Source organism: Carassius carassius, chromosome 9 (assembly GCF_963082965.1).
Source record: "Carassius carassius chromosome 9, fCarCar2.1, whole genome shotgun sequence".
Classification (NCBI taxonomy): Eukaryota; Metazoa; Chordata; class Actinopteri; order Cypriniformes; family Cyprinidae; genus Carassius; species Carassius carassius.
The window spans coordinates 34648894-34671401 of record NC_081763.1 but is presented as its reverse complement, the minus strand read 5'-3'; the positions used below and the strand labels follow the sequence as shown (position 1 = coordinate 34671401).

General features: G+C 38.1%; 1 protein-coding gene across 1 annotated transcript in view; it reads left to right on the top strand.

The window, feature by feature from the left end:
- Positions 1-848: 848 nt before the first annotated feature.
- The window catches only part of LOC132149782 (uncharacterized), an 80194-nt gene continuing 58534 nt past the window's right edge, over positions 849-22508 (top strand). The window contains exons 1-5 of the mRNA XM_059559181.1: positions 849-854; positions 10679-10730; positions 11237-11581; positions 11675-12031; positions 17083-17184. Coding sequence (XP_059415164.1) covers positions 849-854; positions 10679-10730; positions 11237-11581; positions 11675-12031; positions 17083-17184 — 862 coding nt within the window. The remainder of the gene's footprint in view (positions 855-10678; positions 10731-11236; positions 11582-11674; positions 12032-17082; positions 17185-22508) is intronic.

Here is a 22508-nt window from a genome sequence, read left to right as displayed (position 1 = left end):
TCCCAACCCAGTGTCAGATGCGTCCATTTACAGCAGGAAAGGGCGGTTGAAGTCAGGGGCTTGGAGGACTGGCTCTGTCGTAAGGGCTGCCTTTATCCGGTGGAATGCTGCTTCCGTCTTGGGGGTCCACGGGACCTTCTCCGGCTGCCCCTTCCTAGTCAGGTCTGTCAGGGGAGAAGCTAAGGAGGCGAAGTTAGGGATAAGTTGGAAAGTGGCCGGGGCCCCGTGTAGGCCGATGGGGAGGGCCCGGAACTGCCAGTGGCCACTTGGGGTAGAGAAGGCCGTCTTCGGTTTGGCCTGTTCAGTTAAGGGGACCTGCCAGTAGCCCTTGGTGAGGTCGAGGGTCGAGATGAACCGGGCCCTTCCCAAATGGTCCAACAACTCGTCGACCCGGGGCATTGGGTAGTTGTCAAATTCGGAGACTTTGTTAAGGCGGCGGAAGTCTTTACAGAAGCGGAGGGTGCCGTCTGGCTTTGGACAGGGCCTGGCAGAACCGTCAGACTTCGGCCTCTAGGCCCGGCCAGTGTAATCGGTCGCGGAGGCGTTGGATCGTGCTCCGAGCCCCCAGGTGGCCTGCCATCGGGTGTGCATGGGCTATTTCTATCACTGACCCCGTCTTGCTGTGCGGGACGACCAGCAGGGTTTTTTTCCTCCCCAGGAGCACCACCTGGGGAACCAGAGAAGATGCAAGAGTCAAGGAGCGAGGAGGAAAAAAAACAAAAAACAAGAAAAAACAAACCAGTCCAACAGTTGAAACGCCATGTGGGGAGGGGTCGTCGGTGTCCTCTTCTCTGTCCTGCCTGCATTCTCCACCAGTGTGGTGGGGCGAAGAAGGACATGACTCGAGGATGCAGGTAAGTTCCCGAAGAGTGGATTTTATTTAGGATAGGGTGGTGAAAAGGCGTTGATGTGAGGTGTTTTGGTGCTCGGCTTCCTCTCCGATTGGTGTGCAGGTGCGGTGTGGGGCCGAGCTCTCCCGTGTGCAGTGGGGCTGGCAGTCACACACTGCTCTCTGTAGAAACAATAGTGTAAGGGGTTAGCCGAGTCTTGTGGAGACATCTCTCACATCTGCGTTTGTTTGCTGGGTTTAAATAACCAGAGCTTGATGGGGCGCAAGTGTGGCCGCTCAGCATTGTTGGGAAAGTTCACTTTCTACATGAACTAGTTCAAAGTTCAATTCACAAATTTTAAAATGAACTAGTTCAGTTCATAGTTCAAACTACAACATTTTGAACTAAGTTCACAATTCCAAAAATGAACTAGTTCATAGTTCTTTTTTTCCATATGTTGCTGCGAGCTATTATTTTTCAAAATTATTGCCACAGCCCATATAGAATCTAGGGATGGGCGTTTTCCACAAATATCACATTCAAATGTTTAAGCTCACAAAAAAACGAATATTTGTTTATTTAAATTAAGTTTAATGAGTCAGACGTTATTTTTCAGCAACATTTGTTTTCGTCATTTTGAACATGCTTACAATAAGCTTGAACATTGTACATCGTGTTTTGTAGCTGAAAACCTTTAACAATGCGTGCAAACAAACAAAAGTACAGATTAAAAGCAAAAAAAAAGTGAAAAAAGAAAAAACGTAAAGCAGCCTGCAGCAATTAGGCTATTGTACAGAATGTAGCTTACAGTTAACTTTTAAACTGTCAGCAAATCTTTTTTTCTTTTTTTCTATTGTTTCAAATTTACGGGAAATACGGGCATGTAAACATGATTGGGGGAAAGTCGGCTCCTTAGTCAGTTAACAATAAGGCCAGCCGCGGAGAAAACACGCTCTGACGGCACAGACGTTGGCGGGACAAATAACAGTGTGCTAAGCGAATACGTTTTGTGAAGCGCTTCGTGTTTTGGTTTCACCACTGAATGGGATCCTCATCTGGTGGAATACATGGCTCCAGCAAGAACTGTTCCCACTCGTCTCGGCTGGACTCTCTGTAATCATCGCTGGAGAACTGGCTCAGCCTTTTCCGACGAGTGGGCATTGCATCTTCTTCATCGTGGCGACTGCATCCGCACCACTCGCATCAAGGAAAATGTTCTGATAATGTTCAATAAAGTTTTTTTTTTCTTACTTCTCTCATGTTTTCATCGAGAAACCTGAGATGTTTGTGCCGAGGGTCTAGGGCAGACGCGAGAAGAGGAGTTTTCACTGCATTCTCCAAGTTAGCGGTGTTTATTCGTTGCTTGAGAGATGCCGCAACAATGTTCTTGGATCACTTTCTGTGATTCTCCACGGCATATTTGAAGTACTGTAGAAGACCGCAGTTTAGGGGGCGTTCACATTAGGGATGGGACGATAACCGGTTTTATTGATAACCGTGATAAAATGTGCTGAAGTTTAGTAATATCGTTTAAAAATGAATTATCATTAAAACAGTGTTTGATTATCGCGGTTTTAATAACTCACTATTAAATCATGTCCAGCCAGCAACAGTCTGACGCAAGCGCAGCGCACAATGTTTTTTTTGTTTTTTTTCGAGAAGGAATGGCGAAAGTCAGTGACTTTTCTATGCTTTTCTATGCTTCTACACTTTTCATTGTAAGGAAGGAAATGCCACAGAATTTAATCTTTCTTTAAATTAAGTGCATAGAGTTGCTTGTTTTATTAGTTGTTTGTTGATTATTAAATATAAAACTTGCTGAAATGTTTTCAGTGTGAGCATCAACTATTTTTGAACACTTTCATCTCGTTTCAACAAAACCGTGATAATATTGATAATCGTGATAATTTTAGTCACTATAATCGTGATATTAAATTTTCATACCGTCCCATCCCTAGTTCACATATCGCGTCTTTTGCATGCTCAAGCTCGTTATTTCTTCATGGAGAGAGCGCGTCATTGTTGCTTAGCCTCAGGAGCGCTTCTGCCCGAGCGCTTTGGAAAGAAGGAGAAAGCGGTGCTTATAGCCTTTTCCACGCGTTATTAGGCGCGATATGTTACAGGCCCCTTATTCATTCATTAATAATTTTTTGCTTGCATACACATTCAAATATGCCGTGGAGAATCACAAAAAGTGACCAAATTAGGTTTTATTGTGAATTTTCTTTTTGCGAAATTCGAATATCATTTTTTTTATCGAATAATTAGAGCAGAACAAATATTAGAATGTTCGACTATCCGTGCAAACCCCTAATAGAATCACAGACAGCAATTATTTTATCAGTTTTAATAATGAAGCTATGCGTCAGATTACAGCTTAATATCCAATATTGAATCCTTATCCAACCAGGGTTTACATTAGCATTGAGGGGACAGCATTTCACCATTGTTGCTTTAATGCTTTGTCTCCCATTCTCACCGACCTTGTCATAAACATCATAAAATTATTTTAAATGATCATATGCCTTCTTGCTACATGCTGCTGTCGCCTCCATGCGTTTTTTTCTTTTTCTTTTTGATGATGCGTCACGCATGCGGCGGACGGTGTTGCCAGATTGGGTGTTTTTCCACTACATATTAAGACCCGTTTACGGTGTGTTTTAGCCGGGTTTTCGCCTGGAAGGCTCTATAGAAATCTGGCACCCTATTGAACGAAGTAAACCTGAGAGAGCGTGCCGTTCACAGACACCAGAATGAACGAGTTCACAGTAACGTTCATTAGGCAGTAATACAGCACGTTCAGTTCACGTTCGCCCAAAATATGAACGAGTTCATGAACTATCGTTCAATGAACGCGTTCAGGCACAACAATGCCGCTCAGCCCGTGATGAGCAGGTGCAGGTGTGACTGCTCAGTTTCCACGGCGACTCTGACGAGAGCTCAGGACACCTGTCACAATATTCAGTACTGATTTTTATTTTGTCATAATTAATTTATAAAAAAAATTGTATTCTTCATAGGTTTGTGATTGCATCCAAAGTCATTTTGATGACAAGAGGTCTTCAGAGGATAGTTGCCCGATATCAAAGAAATCCCTCCAGCTTTGACCCAGTTAAAAAACTAGTGGATGCCCTGATGTCAGAAATGACTAGGAGGTTTGGCAGAGTGGAACACATTGAAAAGCTTGCTGATGCTACTTGCCTGGACCCAAGGTTCAAAAAGCAAGCTTTTGTCAATCACCAGGCAGCAGAAGAGACAGTAAAGAGGATTACAGCAGCTGCAGCAGCTATTAACCCAGCTCAGAGTGAGGAGGATACTTCAGATCCGGGTGCGACTGCCAGTGCAGGGCCATCTGTTGGGAATACTTTGATGAAAGGGTAGCAAGCTTGTGGCCTTCTGCTTCCTCTTCTAAGACCTCAGATGCTATGATGGAGATGCAGGAGCCTACATTGCAGAGCCACTCTTACCCCGCACATCAGACTTTATTTTAAAACGTATTCATTTTTAATTGTTATATTAAAAAAAGCAAAGCTTGTTGTTCAATATTTAGTATTTATTTTTTATATTGTACTTTTAAAGTTCATTTGTTAAGGTTATTAGACCCTGTGGCTTTATTGTCTTTTAACTTCATTTTTAATTATTTACTTTTTTATTGTTTTAATTTATTTTGGAATAGTTTTCATCTTTACTAAAAAGCTTTTCTGGCACAAAAATAAACTATAAACAACAATTCAAAAGTATGTACACAGTGTTTTTTAAATGTTTATAAAGTGTCATATGTTACAAAAGTATGGTTTACACAGACAATCTGATTTAATAACTGCACAATTAAACAAAAACAACAAATAAACAGACAGAAAAAATATCACAATTTTAAGCATAACCAACTCCATAACGTAAGATGCAAGGTAATGGAGCCTTTTAAACATTTTCGTGTTTCTTTAGAAATAAAGAATGGACAAATGGAGTCTTAAACGCCTCAGATGTAAAGTTATTCGCTGTCAAAGTGACATCAAACTAATGGGAGTCAATGGAATGCTAACAGCAGGTGTGGCTCCACTAGCCAATGGCGGCACCCAGGGCTGCTTCAATAAAATATGAAACCCTGCTCCCCTGAGAATAATGCGCATGCGCAACTGAACGAATCACCCCCAGAAGACTCGTTCTTCCCGAGTCACATTCAAGATTCATTCAAAATGAACGAATCGTTCAAGAACGACACATCACTAGCCCCGGGTGCCCCCGGACTTCTGTCGAGGGAAGGGGTGTGCGACATCAACATTGTCGATCGTTTACGTTAACATGTCTCCACAATCTGCTTTTGAAGAAATCTCGGTATATTGTTCAGCGCACATTCTATCAGCTGCAGTTATGGCGCTGCGTAATTAATATACTGCGACATATATTAACATCAGTGTTAACCAGGGCCGGCCCTGACCAATTTGCTGCCCTAGGCAAGATTTTACCTGGCGCCCCATGCATCACAGCCCATTTCACCCTGTCATTGTGTTCATGATTTAGCATATAAATATATATATATATATATATATATATATATATATATATATATATATATATACACACACACACACACACACACACACACACACAAACATTACAGCAGAACTGTTTCCAACACTCATAATAAATCATCATATTAGAATGATTTCTAAAGGATGTCACATGTGACACTGAAGAATGGAGTGCGCTGAAAATTCAGCTTTGCATCACAGAAATAAATGATACTTTAAAGTATAATAAATTGACAAACAAATTATTTTAAATTGTAATAATATTTCACAATATTACATTTTTTTCTGTATTTTTGATCAAATAAATGCAGGCTTGATGAGCAGAAGAAACTTCTTTCAAAAACATTAAAAATAGTAATGTTTCCAAACTTTTGGCCTGTACTGTATCCCCCCAAAACTGCACAACTGTAGAGTAAAACATTAATAAAAAAGTGATAATAAACAATGCGTCTTAAAACTGACATGATTGTACAAAATTACAGTCTGGGGACTCAGAACTCAGAACAACTGCTAACATTAAGTTTAAGGTAAAAATAACTGCCATGAAATTATAGTATCTTAGTCCTATGCAATAAATTGTTCTTTCACTACATCTCTTTACCTCAGTCTTTATGGCACTGTATCTATCGCAGACTATGCTCATTTATAATGTGTCATGTAAATTCGGCCTTCCGTCACAATCAGGAAACTTTCACCGTGTCTAGAACTGGCGCGAGCTGCCAGGCCCGTTTCTACGAGCTGTGTGTTAACAAAAGTAGTGCTGTCTACATTGGATGCGGCGTCGGGCACGCTACACAACAAATTACCAACAACTGATCGCGCGTGCTCTGTTTCTGACGCACTTCAAGCACTCGATGGGCGGAGGAAGATTGAACAGCCGGACTTTTTTTTTTTTGCTTCATTTGGTAGTATTTCGAATTAATTGTTTTTAAATAGTAGCCTATTATATAAAAAAAAATATGTAAAAAAAAAAAAAAAATCACTCGTTCACTCATTCTGGCGCCCCTATGGATGAGTGGCGCCCTTAGCATTTGCCTATACCGCCTATGCAGGCCGGCCCTGTTGTGAACTCACCGGTAGAGTTACTCTCACGGGACACTGCACTTCTTCACAAAATATATATATATTTTTTTTTACATCTGGTTTAAAGCCTTACTGGTTATTTAAACGTTTCGTTCGTGTGCTGTTCTGGCGTGAGGTTTTTCTGAGCACACTCAAAGAACAGCACAAAAACGAAAAAGCCCTTCAAACTCAACTAAGTTATGTTTTGTGCCAATACTGTCAAAAAACATATGTATAGACTCAGTTGGATATGTCTAAAATGAAAGTATCTGAAAGAAACAGCCTGTATATTAGATGTGTTTAGGTCTCAAAGGGACAGTGGGCTACATGCGGCTGACTGTAATAAAAGGAATAGTTCACCCTAAAATTTTATTTCTTTCATTGTTTATGCGCTCAAGTGTTGTCCCAGGGAAGTCGTGGCCTAATGGTTAGAGAGTCGGACTCCCAATCGAAAGGTTGTGAGTTCGAGTCCCGGGCCGGCAGGAATTGTGGTTGGGGGGAGTGCATGTACAGTTCTCTCTCCACCTTCAATACCATGACTTAGGTGCCCTTGAGCAAGGCATTGAACCCCCAACTGCTCCCCGGGCGCCGCAGCATAAATGGCTGCCCACTGCTCCGGGTGTGTGCTCACAGTGTGTGTGTGTGTTCACTGCTCTGTGTGTGTGCATTTCGGATGGGTTAAATGCAGAGCACAAATTCTGAGTATGGGTCACCATACTTGGCTGGAATGTCACTTCACTTCCACTTCCACTTCCAAACCTATATTAATTTCTTTCTTGTGCTCAACAAAAAAGAAGATATTTTGTTTAAGAATCTTTGTAACCAAACAGTTGCTAGTCCACGTTGACTTTGATAGAAGGAGGGGAAAAAAAATCTACAGAAGTCACTGTGGACAGGGCCGGCCTGCATAGGCGGTATAGGCAAATTCTAAGGGCGCCAGAATGAGTGAACGAGTGAATTTTTTTTTTTTTTTTTTTTTTTATAATAGGCTACTATTTAAAAACCATTAATTCAAAATACTACCCAAAAAAAAAGTCTGGCTCTTCAATCTTCCCCCGCCCATCGAGTGCTTGAAGTGCGTCAGAGACAGAGCGCGCGCACGATCAGTTGTTGGTAGTTCTAGACACGGTGAAAGTTTCCTGATTGTGACGGAAGGCCGAATTTACATGACACATTATAAATGAGCATAGATACAGTGCCAAAAAGAAGAGAAGAGGATAAAGACAGAGGTAAAGAGAAGTAGTGAAAGAACAATTTATTGCATAGGAGTAAGATACTATAATTTCATTGCAGTTATTTTTACCTTAAACTTAATGTTAGCAGTTGTTCTGAGTTCTGAGTCCCCAGACTGTGATTTTGTACAATCATGTCAGTTTTAAGACGCATTGTTTATTATCACTTTTTTATTAATGTTTTACTCTACAGTTGTGCAGGGGATACAGTACAGGCCAAAAGTTTGGAAACATTACTATTTTTAATGTTTTTGAAAGAAGTTTCTTCTGCTCATCAAGCCTGCATTTATTTGATCAAAAATACAGAAAAAAATGTAATATTGTGATATATTATTACAATTTAAAATAATTTGTTTTCAATTTATTATACTTTAAATCAGTGGTTCCCAAACTTTTCCATTCTACGACCCACCTAGACAAGTGTAATCTATTTCACGACCCACCAAAATATATATATATAAAAAAAATAAGAAAACGATTGACATTACTTTAAGCCTAATCTTAAAAGTTTGATGACAGAAATTAAGTATTTAATAAAAATAACAAATTTTCACTACTAATATTTCAGTTTTAATTTTTGTTTACAGACGTTAAAATATGTAGTGTTCATAAAAACGTGAAGCAGGCTCACTCTAGTGAACTGTAATCTGCGCTGCTGTGTTTTGTTGCAGAAAATACATTCATGATCTTCCGTTTGTGTCGGCGAGAACGGAGCACAATCCAACACTTATTTAGAAAAGCATGAGAAGCAAAGCAGAGCTATCTAACACAGTTTTGAGATTAAAATAATTGTGAAATTGGTAAAAAATTATAATAAACAGATGTGTCTCATTTTAAATAATAATAAAAAAAATATATTTATTTTTGTGATGGTTAAATAAATGTTCAGCAATATCTTCAAAAGACTTCTGAACTTTGGCAAATTTTTCTCTAAACAGAGATGATACATCAAGGAAATATTGCAAACTTTTGTACATTTTGTTATGTGGAAATGTTTAAATCTTGTAGTGTTACAATTAATCCTGCATTTGTGCCCTGCTTATGGAATTACATTTGTTTCAATAATAATGAACGAAACTTTATAAAACTGAACGTAACTTTTTCAGAAACTATCAAAAATATGCCATTACAAAAGAAGAAAAACACTATGAAAATGAAAAAAAATTAACTCAGTCGCACAAATTTAACAGGCTCTTCAAATATGCTTCATTCTTTGTTAATGTTTTTCAAAGATTCGTTTTCGCTAATCGTGGATTCTGAATTCATTGCTACAGATTTCGCTTACGTTTCGCAGTTTTTCGTTTGGTGTTTTGACACAAACATCTCATGGGGGTGGTGTTAACAGTGATCTACTCTGATTGGATAGTGAGCTTTTGATGGACAGGTGCTCTCTGACCGGGAAGTACAGACGCCACCCAGTGGCCTCTCTCGTCCTTCACTGTCGTCGCTCCTCTTTTGTATACTTCCTATCTCCTCCGGGGTTCTCGAGACCGGTGAGTGTTGCAGGTGTCGCTCATTTCCCAATCACTCCACGGCTCTCGGCCCCGCCCCACTCGTCACATTCGTGCAGCCCTAGACTGAACTGTGTGAGTGTGTGTGTGTGTTTTTATTGAAACGCAAATTTAGCTGCAGCCAAGTGACTTTGTGTGACCCACCTTGTTCCATTCTGTGACCCACAAGTGGGTCGCGACCCACAGTTTGAAAACCCCTGCTTTAAATTATCATTTATTTCTGTGATGCAAAGCTGAATTTTCAGCGCACTCCATTCTTCAGTGTCACATGTGACATCCGGTCTATCACATGATCCTTTAGAAATCATTCTAATATGATGATTTATTATGAGTGTTGGAAACAGTTCTGCTGTAATGTTTGTGTGTGTGTGTGTGTGTGTGTGTGTGTGTGTGTGTGTGTGTGTGTATATATATATATATATATATATATATATATATATATATATTTATATGCTAAATCATGAACACAATGACAGGGTGAAATGGGCTGTGATGCATGGGGCGCCAGGTAAAATCTTGCCTAGGGCAGCAAATTGGTCAGGGCCGGCCCTGACTGTGGACCAGCAACTATTTGGTTTACCACCTTCTTCAAAACAAAGTTTATGTTTAGCAGAAGAATTAAACTCATTCAGGTTTAAAACAACTTTTCAGTAAGTACATGGAGATATTAAAAAAACACTATTTTATTATTTGGGTAAATTATTCCTGTTAATAAAACACCAAACACAAAGAGAAAAACCACTCAGTACTCTTGCCTGAAAAACGTTCATACAGTTGCTTTAATAGGAATCAATGTATATAGAGTTTTATTTTTATATTTGTTCATTACTATTTTTTATGCTCCTCCTAAATAAACCTATTGTACCTGAAAATAAAACACTTTATTTTATTTGTATATCTGTTTTTGTAGTGTGTAATTTGTCCTAATTTTTTTAATAACAAAGATAAAATAATGACAAAGATTTTTATCTTCACCCATGCATTTTGGCCTAAATATCCACCATACTTTTACATATTGTGTTACCTTAAAAGATTGTCTTTATAATAGGGAAATAAGTTTTGCTGTGATGCTCAAACAGCTTGCAATATAGAAAAGTCAAGATGACAAAGAATCATGATAAAATAATCATATATCTTAAAAAAATAATAATAATTGTAATATTTTTATCATATCACCCACCCCTAGCCGAAGGGGAACAAACCAATACAGACTCTAAACCCCTGCACCCAGTCCACGATTGTGCCATAATAACGCCATTTTGCCTCTGCCCCTCGGGAGGACTGTGCACGCCACTCTTCCTGATCACCTGACTCTACGCAACAGGACGACCATTTGAAATCGAAACTAAAGAATAGAAGAAAGAAGAAAAAAAAAAACTAAAGAACGGAAGTGAAAGTGAAACAATTCTGCAGACATTTCATGAATACGAGCTTCCGTCAAAGAAACATCTACATTTGTGCTAATTTATAGCTAAAGGACATTATCATTAAGTTTAATTTAGTGTTTGAAGATGCACCGAATGAACTGTGTTTTGATGTCAGTACTGCTGATGCTCGCTGATGGTACGTAGGGGTTTAAATCCATTTCCATCTCTCTCTCTCTCTCTCTCTCTCTCTCTCTCTCTCTCTCTCTCTCTCTTACACACACACACACACACACACACACACACACACACTATAAAAAACTACACATAACATGAGTTTCTTACCTTTCCTCTATCATCAAACTATGATTATTGTAAAATAAATGCATGGTCAAATACCATGAAGAAATCTTTAAATTACAGGTTTCCCAAGATTAAATATTTTAATGCTATAAGTGTGCAGTAAATGTAAACATCAAAATCACGAGGCTGTCACTGACCCTTGAGTAAATAGGATAAATAACTAGAAACCAAAAACAACATTTGAGGTCGTGCCCTATCAACATCCCTGCATGCACCTACTATACATACTTGTTCATGTCAGTAGTAAAACTCTATGTGAGTATGCATCCAAATAAAGGTGACTTGACTTGACTTGACATTGAAAAACTACTAAACAAGCTTTATTTCCCTTCTCTGTCTCAGGTTTGATTGTAAAAGGCCCCTCTGGTCCTCTGGTTGCTCCTCTGGGATCTTCAGTGGTTTTGCCCTGTTCTGTTGATGAACTTTTATCAGTGAAGGGTCTGGAGGTGGAATGGAGAAGAACAGACTCTGAGACTTTAGTTCATCTGTATCAGGACGGTGAGAGTCAAGCAGAATCCCAGCAGCAGGATTATCAGGATAGAGCTCATTTCTTCACTGATCAGATCCAACATGGAAACTTCTCCCTCCGGCTGGACAATCTGAGAGCTGAAGACGAGGGACAGTATAAATGTAAAGTTTACATTCAGCAAGAGTCTGGTGAGACTGTGGTTCAAATAAAAGATGTTGGTGAGTATAAACATAATAAACCGTGTGTAAACAAGTTATTGTAATATTTCATGAAAATACTTGTATGTTAACATTTCTGTATGTTTTATTCAGAACGTTTGCTAGTATCAGGATCAGATCAGCACATATCTGCGTCTGTGGGTGAAGACATCACTCTGAGCTGCTCTGTAGACTCTCACATCCCAACTGAACACATTGAAGAGGTTTCGTGGAAGAAAACCGATAAAAACAAAAATATCCTGGTTCTGGTCTTCCAAAACAATGAGATTTTGCCAGATTCATCAGATGAGCAATACAGAGACAGAGTTGAGCTCTTCTCTGCTGAAATCCCCAAAGGAAACTTCTCTCTCAGACTGAAGAGTGTCAGAACTGAGGATAAAGGAGTATACATGTGTCAGGTGTTTGCTGGAGGACTTTCAGCCAATGCAACTGTAGAACTGGAGAGACTGGGTGAGTAATTAAAAAAAAAAAACTGTTGTTTATATAGTTTATTTAGATTAGCAATTTTACAGTAAATTGATTTTGGTTTATTCCAGTGAATATAACTGCAAATAGACAGTACCTAAATGACATTAAATATGCAAATAATCACAGCAAAGTGACAGTTATCTGAGATCAGATGACTTCACCAGCAGTAGAACACAGCTAATAGCAGCACACTCAGTTCAGGACAGTGATCTTCATGAAAGACCCAAGCTTGAGTCACCCAAAAAGCACATTGTAATCCCTTATTTTTAATTTAAATAAATTATATATATATATATATATATATATATATATATATATATATATATATATATATATATATATATATATATATACAAATTATATTAATTAAGCTCATGGTTTGCTTTCTCAATGGATAACAATGATCGTTTCCGTAGGGTTGTGGGGCCCTAGGCAAGGTAATGAAAATAGGCCCAACTAGTGTAAATATTGTCATAGCAACAGTGCCGTCGCTCCCTACACGCAGAGTACGCAGTCTGCATAAGGCACCAACTCCCAGAGGGGGCACCATCCCAGTTGCTCAAAAAAAAAAAAAAAAAAACCTTCCGCCATTCTCCCATCCGCGCTCGCGACCGCTCGCACCTCATGTTTGCGGCTGATGTACATCTATGCATTCAGGCGCAGAGAATAGACAACAAAAGAAAGTTAAAAAATAAAATAAAATCTAAATTTCCTTTCGATATTGGTGTAATCTTTTCTAACGTCAGTAGCATTTGAGGAGAATGACTTACAGTCATAAAAACAACTGTAATTGTTCATCTAGGTGTCAGCTATAATGCACAAATGAATTAAATGTTTGATATTTATTTAAATAAACTTTAAGTCATATGTAAATGATGCTACTTTTTCACATGGGCTCAAACGTAAATTTGAAGCTAATAGCCTTTGAGGAGAAAGACTTGCAGTCATAAAACAACTGTAATGTGTTCATTTAGGTGTCAGCTATGATGCACACCTTATAAATTATTATAAATAAATTATAAATCATTTAGGTAAAAACGAGGTCCGTTTATCACTTTCAGGCACATTCCTTGGAATTTTTTTTTTTTTTCAGGTTCCCTTACGAAAATTACCCATGGTTTTAACAATAACACCACAAATCATAATTTACAAAGAAGTATTAATATACTGTAATATGTTGTTATTGTTACAAAAAAAAAAACAGACATAAGCCATCAATAGCATTTAAAATTAAAATGCATTATATAAAAAAACAATGAGTCAATAATGATTGGTTAATAATAAAACTGTTAAAAAATACATAATGTAGGCAAATACAAAATAAACAATTTATGTACATGTTATTTCAGATGCAATGTAATCGCTGCTGTTACACTTACAGGAAAATCAAATCCTTGTTTAGGCTACTGACCAAACATTTATTCCAAATATTCACTTAATCTTTCATTTTTGGACACCTTTTTGCTATAGATGACACAGCCTTTATAATTTCCTCAACAAAAAACGAGCATATCACAACCCTTACAAAAATAAACCATGGTTTTATCATAGTAAAACTGCTTAATTTCCTTTTGCATGATTTCTTAATACTTGAGACTATAAAATAAATTAGTCATAATAAAGTTATAGCCACAGGTAAATGCTGAGAGCTACAATTGTAATTTGAAAATAATACAATTTACTCATTTACTTTTTTATTTGATTAAAGCTCTATTTTCACCCCTATAGTAGGTGTTTTTTTCATCATCATATTTGAGGAAGGGGGGCACAACAATACAATCCTGCTTAGGGCACCCATTTGGCCAGCAGCGGCCCTTGATAGCAATTTGACGAGTAAATGGAAAGCACACAAAAAGGCAATAATAAAAATTTATATAATTAAGCATAAATGTTTATTAAGTACAACACATCCAACATTAGCTACACACATATATATATATATATATATATATATATATATATATATATATATATATATATATATATATATATATACAGAATAAAAAAAATATTAAGTGGAAGTGAGCTTGAAAAATTAAAGTAAATAGGTATACATGAAACACAAATAAAAAAATAAAATAAAATAAAAATGTACACAAAGACTAAATAGATTAAACAACAACAAAAAAAAAACTTAATTTTGTGAGATCATGATGAAATAAATTGAGTCAGCTTTATAGTGATTATAAAACAAAAATATGGTTAGGCCATAATATTAAGGTTAGATCACCCACAAAAATTTCAGAAGCAACCTCAATGATTTGATTCAGTAGCAAGGTCTGTAATTAATTATTTTCCATTACATAACAAGTATATCTTGTCTGTGATCGTTGGCATCATTGCACTTATAAAACAAATATTAATACTACAGCAATACATATTATGTATAGCAGCCAATACATCCTTTTTCCAGCCCCCTAAAGATACTGTTTGAATTCCATTTCTACCATACCCCCTTTCTGGGGTATAACATCAGCCATCAAGGGGTAGAAATGGACGAATCCAAAGTCAAGGCTGTGAAAGTGACGTCATGTGGCCAAGTGTGGTGACCCATTCTCGGAATTAGTGCTCTGCATTTTTTCCATCCAAAGTGCACACACAGCAGTGAACACACACACACACCCGGAGCAGTGGGAAGCCATTTTTTGCTGTAGCGTACAGGGAGTAGTTGGGGGTTCGGTGCCTTGCTCAAGGGCAACTCAGTCATTGTATTGACGGTCAAGTCAAGTCAATTCACCTTTATTTATAAAGTGCTTTAAACTAAAAAGATTGTGTCAAAGAACAACATTAATTAGGAAAATAGTGTGTCAATAATGCAAAATGTCAGTTAAAGGCAGTTAATTATTGAATTTAGTGATGTCATCATCTCAGTTCAGTTTAAACAGTATCTGTGCAATCATTTGCAATCAAGTCAACGATATCGCTGTAGATGAAGTGTCCCCAACTAAGCAAGCCAGAGGCAAGAGCAGCAAGCAACCGAAACTCCATCGGTGACAGAATGGAGAAAAAATCCTTGGGAGAAACCAGGCTCAGTTGGGGGGCCAGTTCTCTTCTGACCAGACGAAACCAGTAGTTCAATTCCAGGCTGCAGCAAAGTCAGATTGTGCAGAAGAATCATCTGTTTCCTGTGGTCTTGTCCTGGTGCTCCTCTGAGACAAGGTCTTTACAGGGGATCTGTATCTGGAGCTCTAGTTGTCCTGGTCTCCGCTGTCTTTCAGGGATGTAGATGTCCTTTCTAGGTGCTGATCCAGCATCTGGTCTGGATACGTACTGGATCCGGGTGACTGCAGTGACCCTCTGATCTGGACACAGACTGGATCTGGTGGCCACGGTGACCTCGGAACAAAAGAGAAACAGACAAATATTAGCGTAGATGCCATTCTTCTAATGATGTAGCAAGTACATCGGGTATTATGGGAAGTGTTTCCGGTTCCGGTTTACCTAATTAATGCAGCCTTAAAATCATTGAACGGATTTGGATATTAGAAATGTAATGTGTTATGTGTAAGCCAGGTTAGAGATGGGTCTTTAATCTAGATTTAAACTGCAAGAGTGTGTCTGCCTCCCGAACAATGTTAGGTAGGTTATTCCAGAGTTTGGGCGCCAAATAGGAAAAGGATCTGCCGCCTGCAGTTGATTTTGATATTCTAGGTATTATCAAATTGACTGAGTTTTGACAATGCTGCGGATGTTGAGGGGGGAAGTTGTGGGCTAGTGGTTAGAGAGTTTGATTCCTAACCCTAGGGTTGTGGGTTCAAATCTCGGGCCGGCAATAACACGACTTAGGTGCCCTTGAGCAAGGCATTGATTCCCCAACTGCTCCCTGGATGCCGCAACATAAATGGCTGCCCACTGCTGTGTGTGTGTTCACTTTGGATGGGTTAAATGCAGAGCATGAATTCTGAGTATGGGTCACTGAATTTAGCTGAATGTCAGTCACGTCACTCTCTCATGTCTCTTTGTTGAGTATTCATGGAGTTACAGTTCATTTTAATGGCGTGTGTCTAAATGAAGATCACCACGGACAAAGGCTGCAGACAGCACACCTTGTTTGTTATCTTTAATTTATAAATGCACAAAGTTTTGTTGTTATTTAGTCTGTATTCAAATAAAAGTAGACCCTTTACAGAGTTGATTGATGTATTGCGCTTGTGTGTAAGATCAAAACTGAAAGTGTAATTTAAGTTATTTTCGGGGTTATCAGGAGAAGATGCCTCAACACTCGTATACACGGGGATCGACTCCAGAGGGTTAAGAGTTGGTGGTGAAACTAAGTCTGATCACCAGATGACGCTAATGCGTACTGTTTTAAAAGCTTCCAAGCAATATTTCATGAAAGCCTGAAAGAAAAGCCTGAAAGACTGAAAGAACTCAGAAGGCAGCATAACAATGTAAAACCTCCATGACATTAGGCGAAGCAGCACTGCACAGAATGATCTCTGTATCACATCAAAGTACCACGAGAGCAATTCAAATGCATTGAATCCGTGTGCTCTCTTGTCAAACAGTGATTATTCTGTACAGTGCTACTTAAAGTCGAACGCGCCTACTGTTAGTGGCAAACACAGCTTATATAGGAAGGACCCTAATGATCCAAATGCATGCAGGTGCAAACAATCATCTCACATGAGACAGCAATGTAGTCTGGGAAATGGAGTTTGTAACATTATGTCCATGAAGGGAGAAGTGCCCTCTAGTGGCTGAAGAGGGCACACCAGCTGAATACTATGACAGACTGGAAAGGTAAAGAATGGTGGTTATTTTTCTCAGCTATGGCCCGTTAGCTGTAGAATTCTGCGCTTCAAATCAGACGCAGACATGAAATTGTGTGATAAGACCACACTTATTTGAATAAATTATAGGATTCATTTGAATTGATAATAGTATATATAATTAGTCATCATTTTGTATAAATATATGGAATATCTCCTTTTAAGCAAGTGTGTGTTCTTCCTTAATCATATGTTGGTCTGTATAATATATACAAGTAGGCACAATAATAACATAATTCAAAAGCTGTCTGTGTTTCCCAGGTTTCTCTGCTTCACACATAATGATGCTGATTCTCTGTATTTCTGCGTCTGGATCTGCACTCCTGCTCTTCTGTCTGATCTACTGCAGATCATCTACTAAAGGTACAAAGATAAAAGGGAAATATTCTGATTTGTTGTGACTCAGTAGAAGATAAATTTGAATCTAATAATAATAATAATAATCATCATCATCATCATAATCGTAATAATAGTGTTTATTGAGTGTGGAAGGCTGGTAAATCAAATGTCTGGTACTGATTTTCCTACATTATATAAATATTTTACAGTTCAGAAAAAGTAAAGAACTGAAAAGTTTGTTAGTGTGATAGATCACACTAGACAATCTGGCTAGACAATCTGAGTGCTGAAGATTATGGAAAATAGCCTTTCAGCCTATGACTTACAGCCCTATCAGTTGAATTTACACAGTGGTGGAAAGATTACTGAAAATTTGTACTTAAGTACGAGTACTGTTACATTGATGAAAAAATACTCAATTACAAGTAAAAGTACTGCTGTCAAAACAGTACTTAGGTAAAAGTAAAAAGTACTCCTCTCAAAAAATCCAACAGTACAAGTTACTAGTTAATTTTTAGCTGCCAATATTTAGTGAATATAATGAAAAACATATTATTTGTCACATAATTTACATTAATACAATATTTTTCTCCCCAGCATGGCACAAATGTCTTGATTAATTCTGGGTTTGATGAAGACCTGCCTTCCGAAAAACAAAATGTGTTGTGATTGGTTAGCTGTCCCAGTGTGTTTTGATTGGTGAATAGCTCAGACTGTGTTTCAGTACTGCCCGCCCCTTGCCAGAGCAGCAAGTTCCCACTGCGCCGGTATAGATAAGGATGGCAACAATATTGCCATATCAATTTGATATTGTTTTGGAAAACAACGCTGTAGTCCAAACAAGCTGTTTATTGTAGTTCTTGAAAAGGGATAAATAATAATAATAATAATTATATCTCCCTTTGGAGTGGACTTTGAGATATGTAACTTTGTAGATCTTTGTTATGCCCAAACATACACACTACATATGACTAAAATTCCAAAAGTGAAAATGCATAATAGGACCCCATTAAGAATATCTGCTTGTTATGTCTGACATCATCCTTCACCATTTCTGTGACCTAATGCTCTGCCAGATGGCCTCCAAAAAATATATTATTATCAAAATATTATTATATACTGCAATTTTAAACAATGGAACTTTTTAGTTACTTTAGTTTTGAACTAAAATATTATTTCAACCAAAGCCTGTGAAGAAATAAAATGCATACTTTTCAATGAAAGAACACTTATAGAGCGTAGATTGCTTGTGGTGTTTGGATTTGTACTTAAATAAAATGAGCTCCAAGTTTAAGAATAGCCTACTCTAGGTTTTTTTTGTTTTGTTTTGTTTTAGTTTTTTTACTCTTTATTTAACCGCATTAGCTCAATGAAATACGTCTTCCTTCAGGTAGACTAAGAGTTTTCCTGCCTTGCTAAATGTTGGGCTCATGATCAATGAGTTGTATTCTCTCAAACTGATTTACTCAAATCAAAACTTGTTGAGGGTGAAGCTGCGTCAGTTTGCGCTCATGCACGCTGTGAGGCGGGAGCAGCTGACGGAGGATTCCGCTTGGACTTAAAGCCTTCCTCAAACGCCTACGTTCACAAATAACAATGATTTTTGCAAAAAATAATGATTAATTATCAATTGATAATTTGTTATTATTTTGTTCAAGTGAAAATAATAATATGAGCTGCAAGAAAATAATGAATAAAAGACTAGGGCTGCTGTAAGTGCAGGCATGTTTCAGCCCAGTAACATGAAAACAGTTCCTCACAGCCAAAAAACAGACCGAATTCAGTTCAGCTAGAGGGGGTTGGGTTTTTTGGGGGTAATTCTTGGGTTTTTGGGGGGTTGATATAAAGGTGTGAATTTCTTTCATATAGACAGTGTCTTATGAGGGTTTCAAGCATGAAGAACAAGTTTTTAGAACATATTGGTTTTAGGACAACTTTAAAGAAAGGATTGATCCATTTAAAATGTTGACTACTATATAGTGCAACAAAGTTTATTAGTTATTATAACTTAATCAGAATTAGCTTTATTGGCAGGTATGTTTACACATACGAGGAATATGTTTTCATTAACACAATAAAATACAAAAAAAGAATAAAATACAAAAAATACAAAGGAATGACAATATACAAATTGACAATTGTATTGCAGGTATGGCATATTACAAAATGCAGTTATGTATGTACATGTATATTATGTGCAAAATTTAAGTGTATACTAAGTATGTGTGTTAGATAAATTAAGTGTATGTGTATATAAATATAAAGTGTAGTGTGTTCAGTGTGTTCAGTGTGTATCAGCTGTTCATAAGATGGATTGCCTGAGGGAAGAAACTGTTCCTGTGTCTGGTCGTTCTGGTGCTCAGTGCTCTGTAGCGTCGACCAGATGGCAACAGTTCAAAGAGGGAGTGTGCTGGATGTGAGGGGTCCAGAGTGATTTTAACAGCCCTTTTGCTCACTCTGGATAAGTACAGTTCTTGAATAGATGGGAGGGTTGTACCGATAATTCGCTCAGCAGTCCGGACTACCCTCTGTAGTCTTCTGAGGTCCGATTTAGAAGCTGAGCTGAACCAGACAGTTACTGAAGTGCAGAGGATGGATTCGATGATGGTGGAGTAGAACTGTTTCAGCAGATCCTGTGGCAGGGTAAACATTTAGTCCTGTAATTTTGGATTTCTTTGGGATGGGGATGATGGTGGAGCGTTTGAAGCATGAAGGGACTTCGCACAGCTCCAGCGATCTGTTGAAGATCTTTGTGAAGATGGGGGCCAGCTGGTCAGCACAGGATTTCAGACAGGCTGGTGTAACACAATCTGGGCCTGGTGCTTTTTTCCTTTTCTGCTTCCTGAAGACCTGGCGCACCGCATCCTCGCTGATCTGTATTGCAGGTGTGGGGGAGAGGGGGGATGCAGGAGGTGTGAATGGTGAGAGTGCTTGATTGGAGAGGTGTTCAGGGCGGGTTCCCACTTTCTTTCCCCATCTGCACGTCCTGAAGCGTTTGATCAGTGCCGCTGCTCCTCTGATAACAACGTTCAGTTAAACGTCTGAACAATTGAAATCTGGTAAAATACCTTGTGGTGTTTTCTGCCGAATGTTCAGCAGTTCATCCCTGGTGAAACTGATTGCAGGAATATAACTAAAGACAGGACAAACTAACAAAAACAACTGCAGAGCACGTCACGGAGGCAGCCATCCTGTATCGGTGCCAGCGAGAATTAATCATAGCGAGAATTAATCATAATTTCAGAGGAAGTTGCCTTAACATAAAAAAAAAAAAAATTATTTTGTTGCATCCATAAAATATTTTTTAGAGTGTGAAATATACATTCTCCCAGATTGTAGCCTATTCATTACCAAATTTACTGAATCATCTCTTTATGTTTTTCTTAATCCCAAACAGAGTCCAGACATTTACATTTACTTTTGCACCAAGGATGCAAAAAGCATCACCTTCCTCTTTTCATCTTCTGCACAGCATAGCATAAAACACTTCTACATCATGAAAATATCACCCCTATTTGGGGGAATATAAAAGGTGTAAAAAAATACATAAAAAATGTATCTTCTTTTAGCTAGAGTCTTAAGTTGCAGTGACTCTAAATCATCCATTAATGTTTGCAACTCTAGACTGATCCTATTATAATTAGCTATCTCTTTTATCACCTTCATTATTTTTTTATTCAAAGTTTCTTGTTTCTGCATCAACCTGATCACAGTTCTCAATTTGAAATCTATATAATGTTGATGTTCCATTATTTTCTTCCATCCTCTTCTTTGCTTTTCAACGTTTTCCCACTTTCACTTGTTTTCGCTTGTTTTTCTCCTGTTTCTCCATTTCCTGCTTTATTCTGCCTGTAGCCCTTGAATGATGGGATCACCAAAATCAACATTTATGTGACCTTCTTCACAATTTCCTAAAGATATTGGCCCAGTCGGGGGTTGATCTGAAAACCACACATTTGCCCCCTTACAGGGAATTATTTTATCTTGCAGGTTTAATTTATTTGTTTCGTGTTTTAATTAGGCCTAAATAATGGGAGCAAAATTATACAGTGCCTAATGTTTTACTAAAATATAGAAAATTATTTATAAAACATGCAAGCCTTGCTCACTAAAATAGACCACTTGTAATGCTCCGATGCAAAGTAAACCACAATTTCTTTTGAATAATTCAACACATAATAAATATTATATAAATAATAATGCACACCTATTAAGTGTGTCAAATCTAAAATATGGTGTAGATAAAATCTAAGCACAGGCTCATAGGCTTGACATTTATCCTGCTTGAATTTGTTCTAAGAAATGCACATAACTTCATAAGGACTAAACTAGCCTACAGTGTTTTTCTTTCATTTTCCGCAACTGCAGCTGTCGCAAAAATGTGCTGTGATGCGCTTGTTTTAAAAACTTGTGTTTAAAGTACCACTCAGCGGTCAAAAGCTGCAAATGCACTTTGCAGACGTGGCAGCAGCGGTACGTGCGGTGGTAGAAACTACATTTTGGTTGGCAACCTACTGTATATCAATATTTCGGTGCTTTGAGCTTTCGTTCTACTCTGATGAGTCATTCAGTCCCTGCAACTAAAAGACACTCCCACTGTATGAGGCTGCTACCAGCACACTTTACTGTTGGGATGGTACTCTGCAGGTGATGAGCAGAGCTGCTTTCCTCCTTACATGATGCTTAGAATTGAGGTTCATCAGACCAGAAAACAAATCTTGTTTCTCAGAGTCTGAAGGTCCTTTAGGTGCTTTGTTGCAAATTCCAAGTGTGTTTTCATATGTCTTCATTGAAGAGAGGATTGAGTCTGGCCACACCGCCATAAAGCACAGATCAGTGAAGTGTTGCAGTGATGTTTGTCCTTTTGTAGGTTTCTCCCATCTGGCTATATGATTATTGAGTTCAACTAGAGTGACCATCAGCTTCTTGGTCACCAGTATAACCAAATCCATTCTCCATCATTTGCTCAGTTTGGCCCAGGAGGCCAGCTCTAGGAAGATTCCTAGTTGTTCCAAACTTCTTCAATTATGGATAATGGAGGCTGCATGCTTCTGTGAAGCTGTAATGCAGCATATTTTTTTCTGAACTCTTCCCCAGATCTGTGGCTTGACTCAAGCAGTGTTAATTTTGTTCATAATTTTTGTAAACAACATTTTTTTCACCAACTAAAACGAGAAGACAAAACGACAAGCAAAAAGTGGTTTTGAATGACTATGAAAAGCTATGATGAAAATCTATTGACATTTTCAAATTTGAAAATGTCAAATACAAATTAAAACAAGACAAATGTTAGGGAGGCACGATTTGGGAAGAGACTTGGCAGAGATTGGCGGGACTTAAGCTAACAT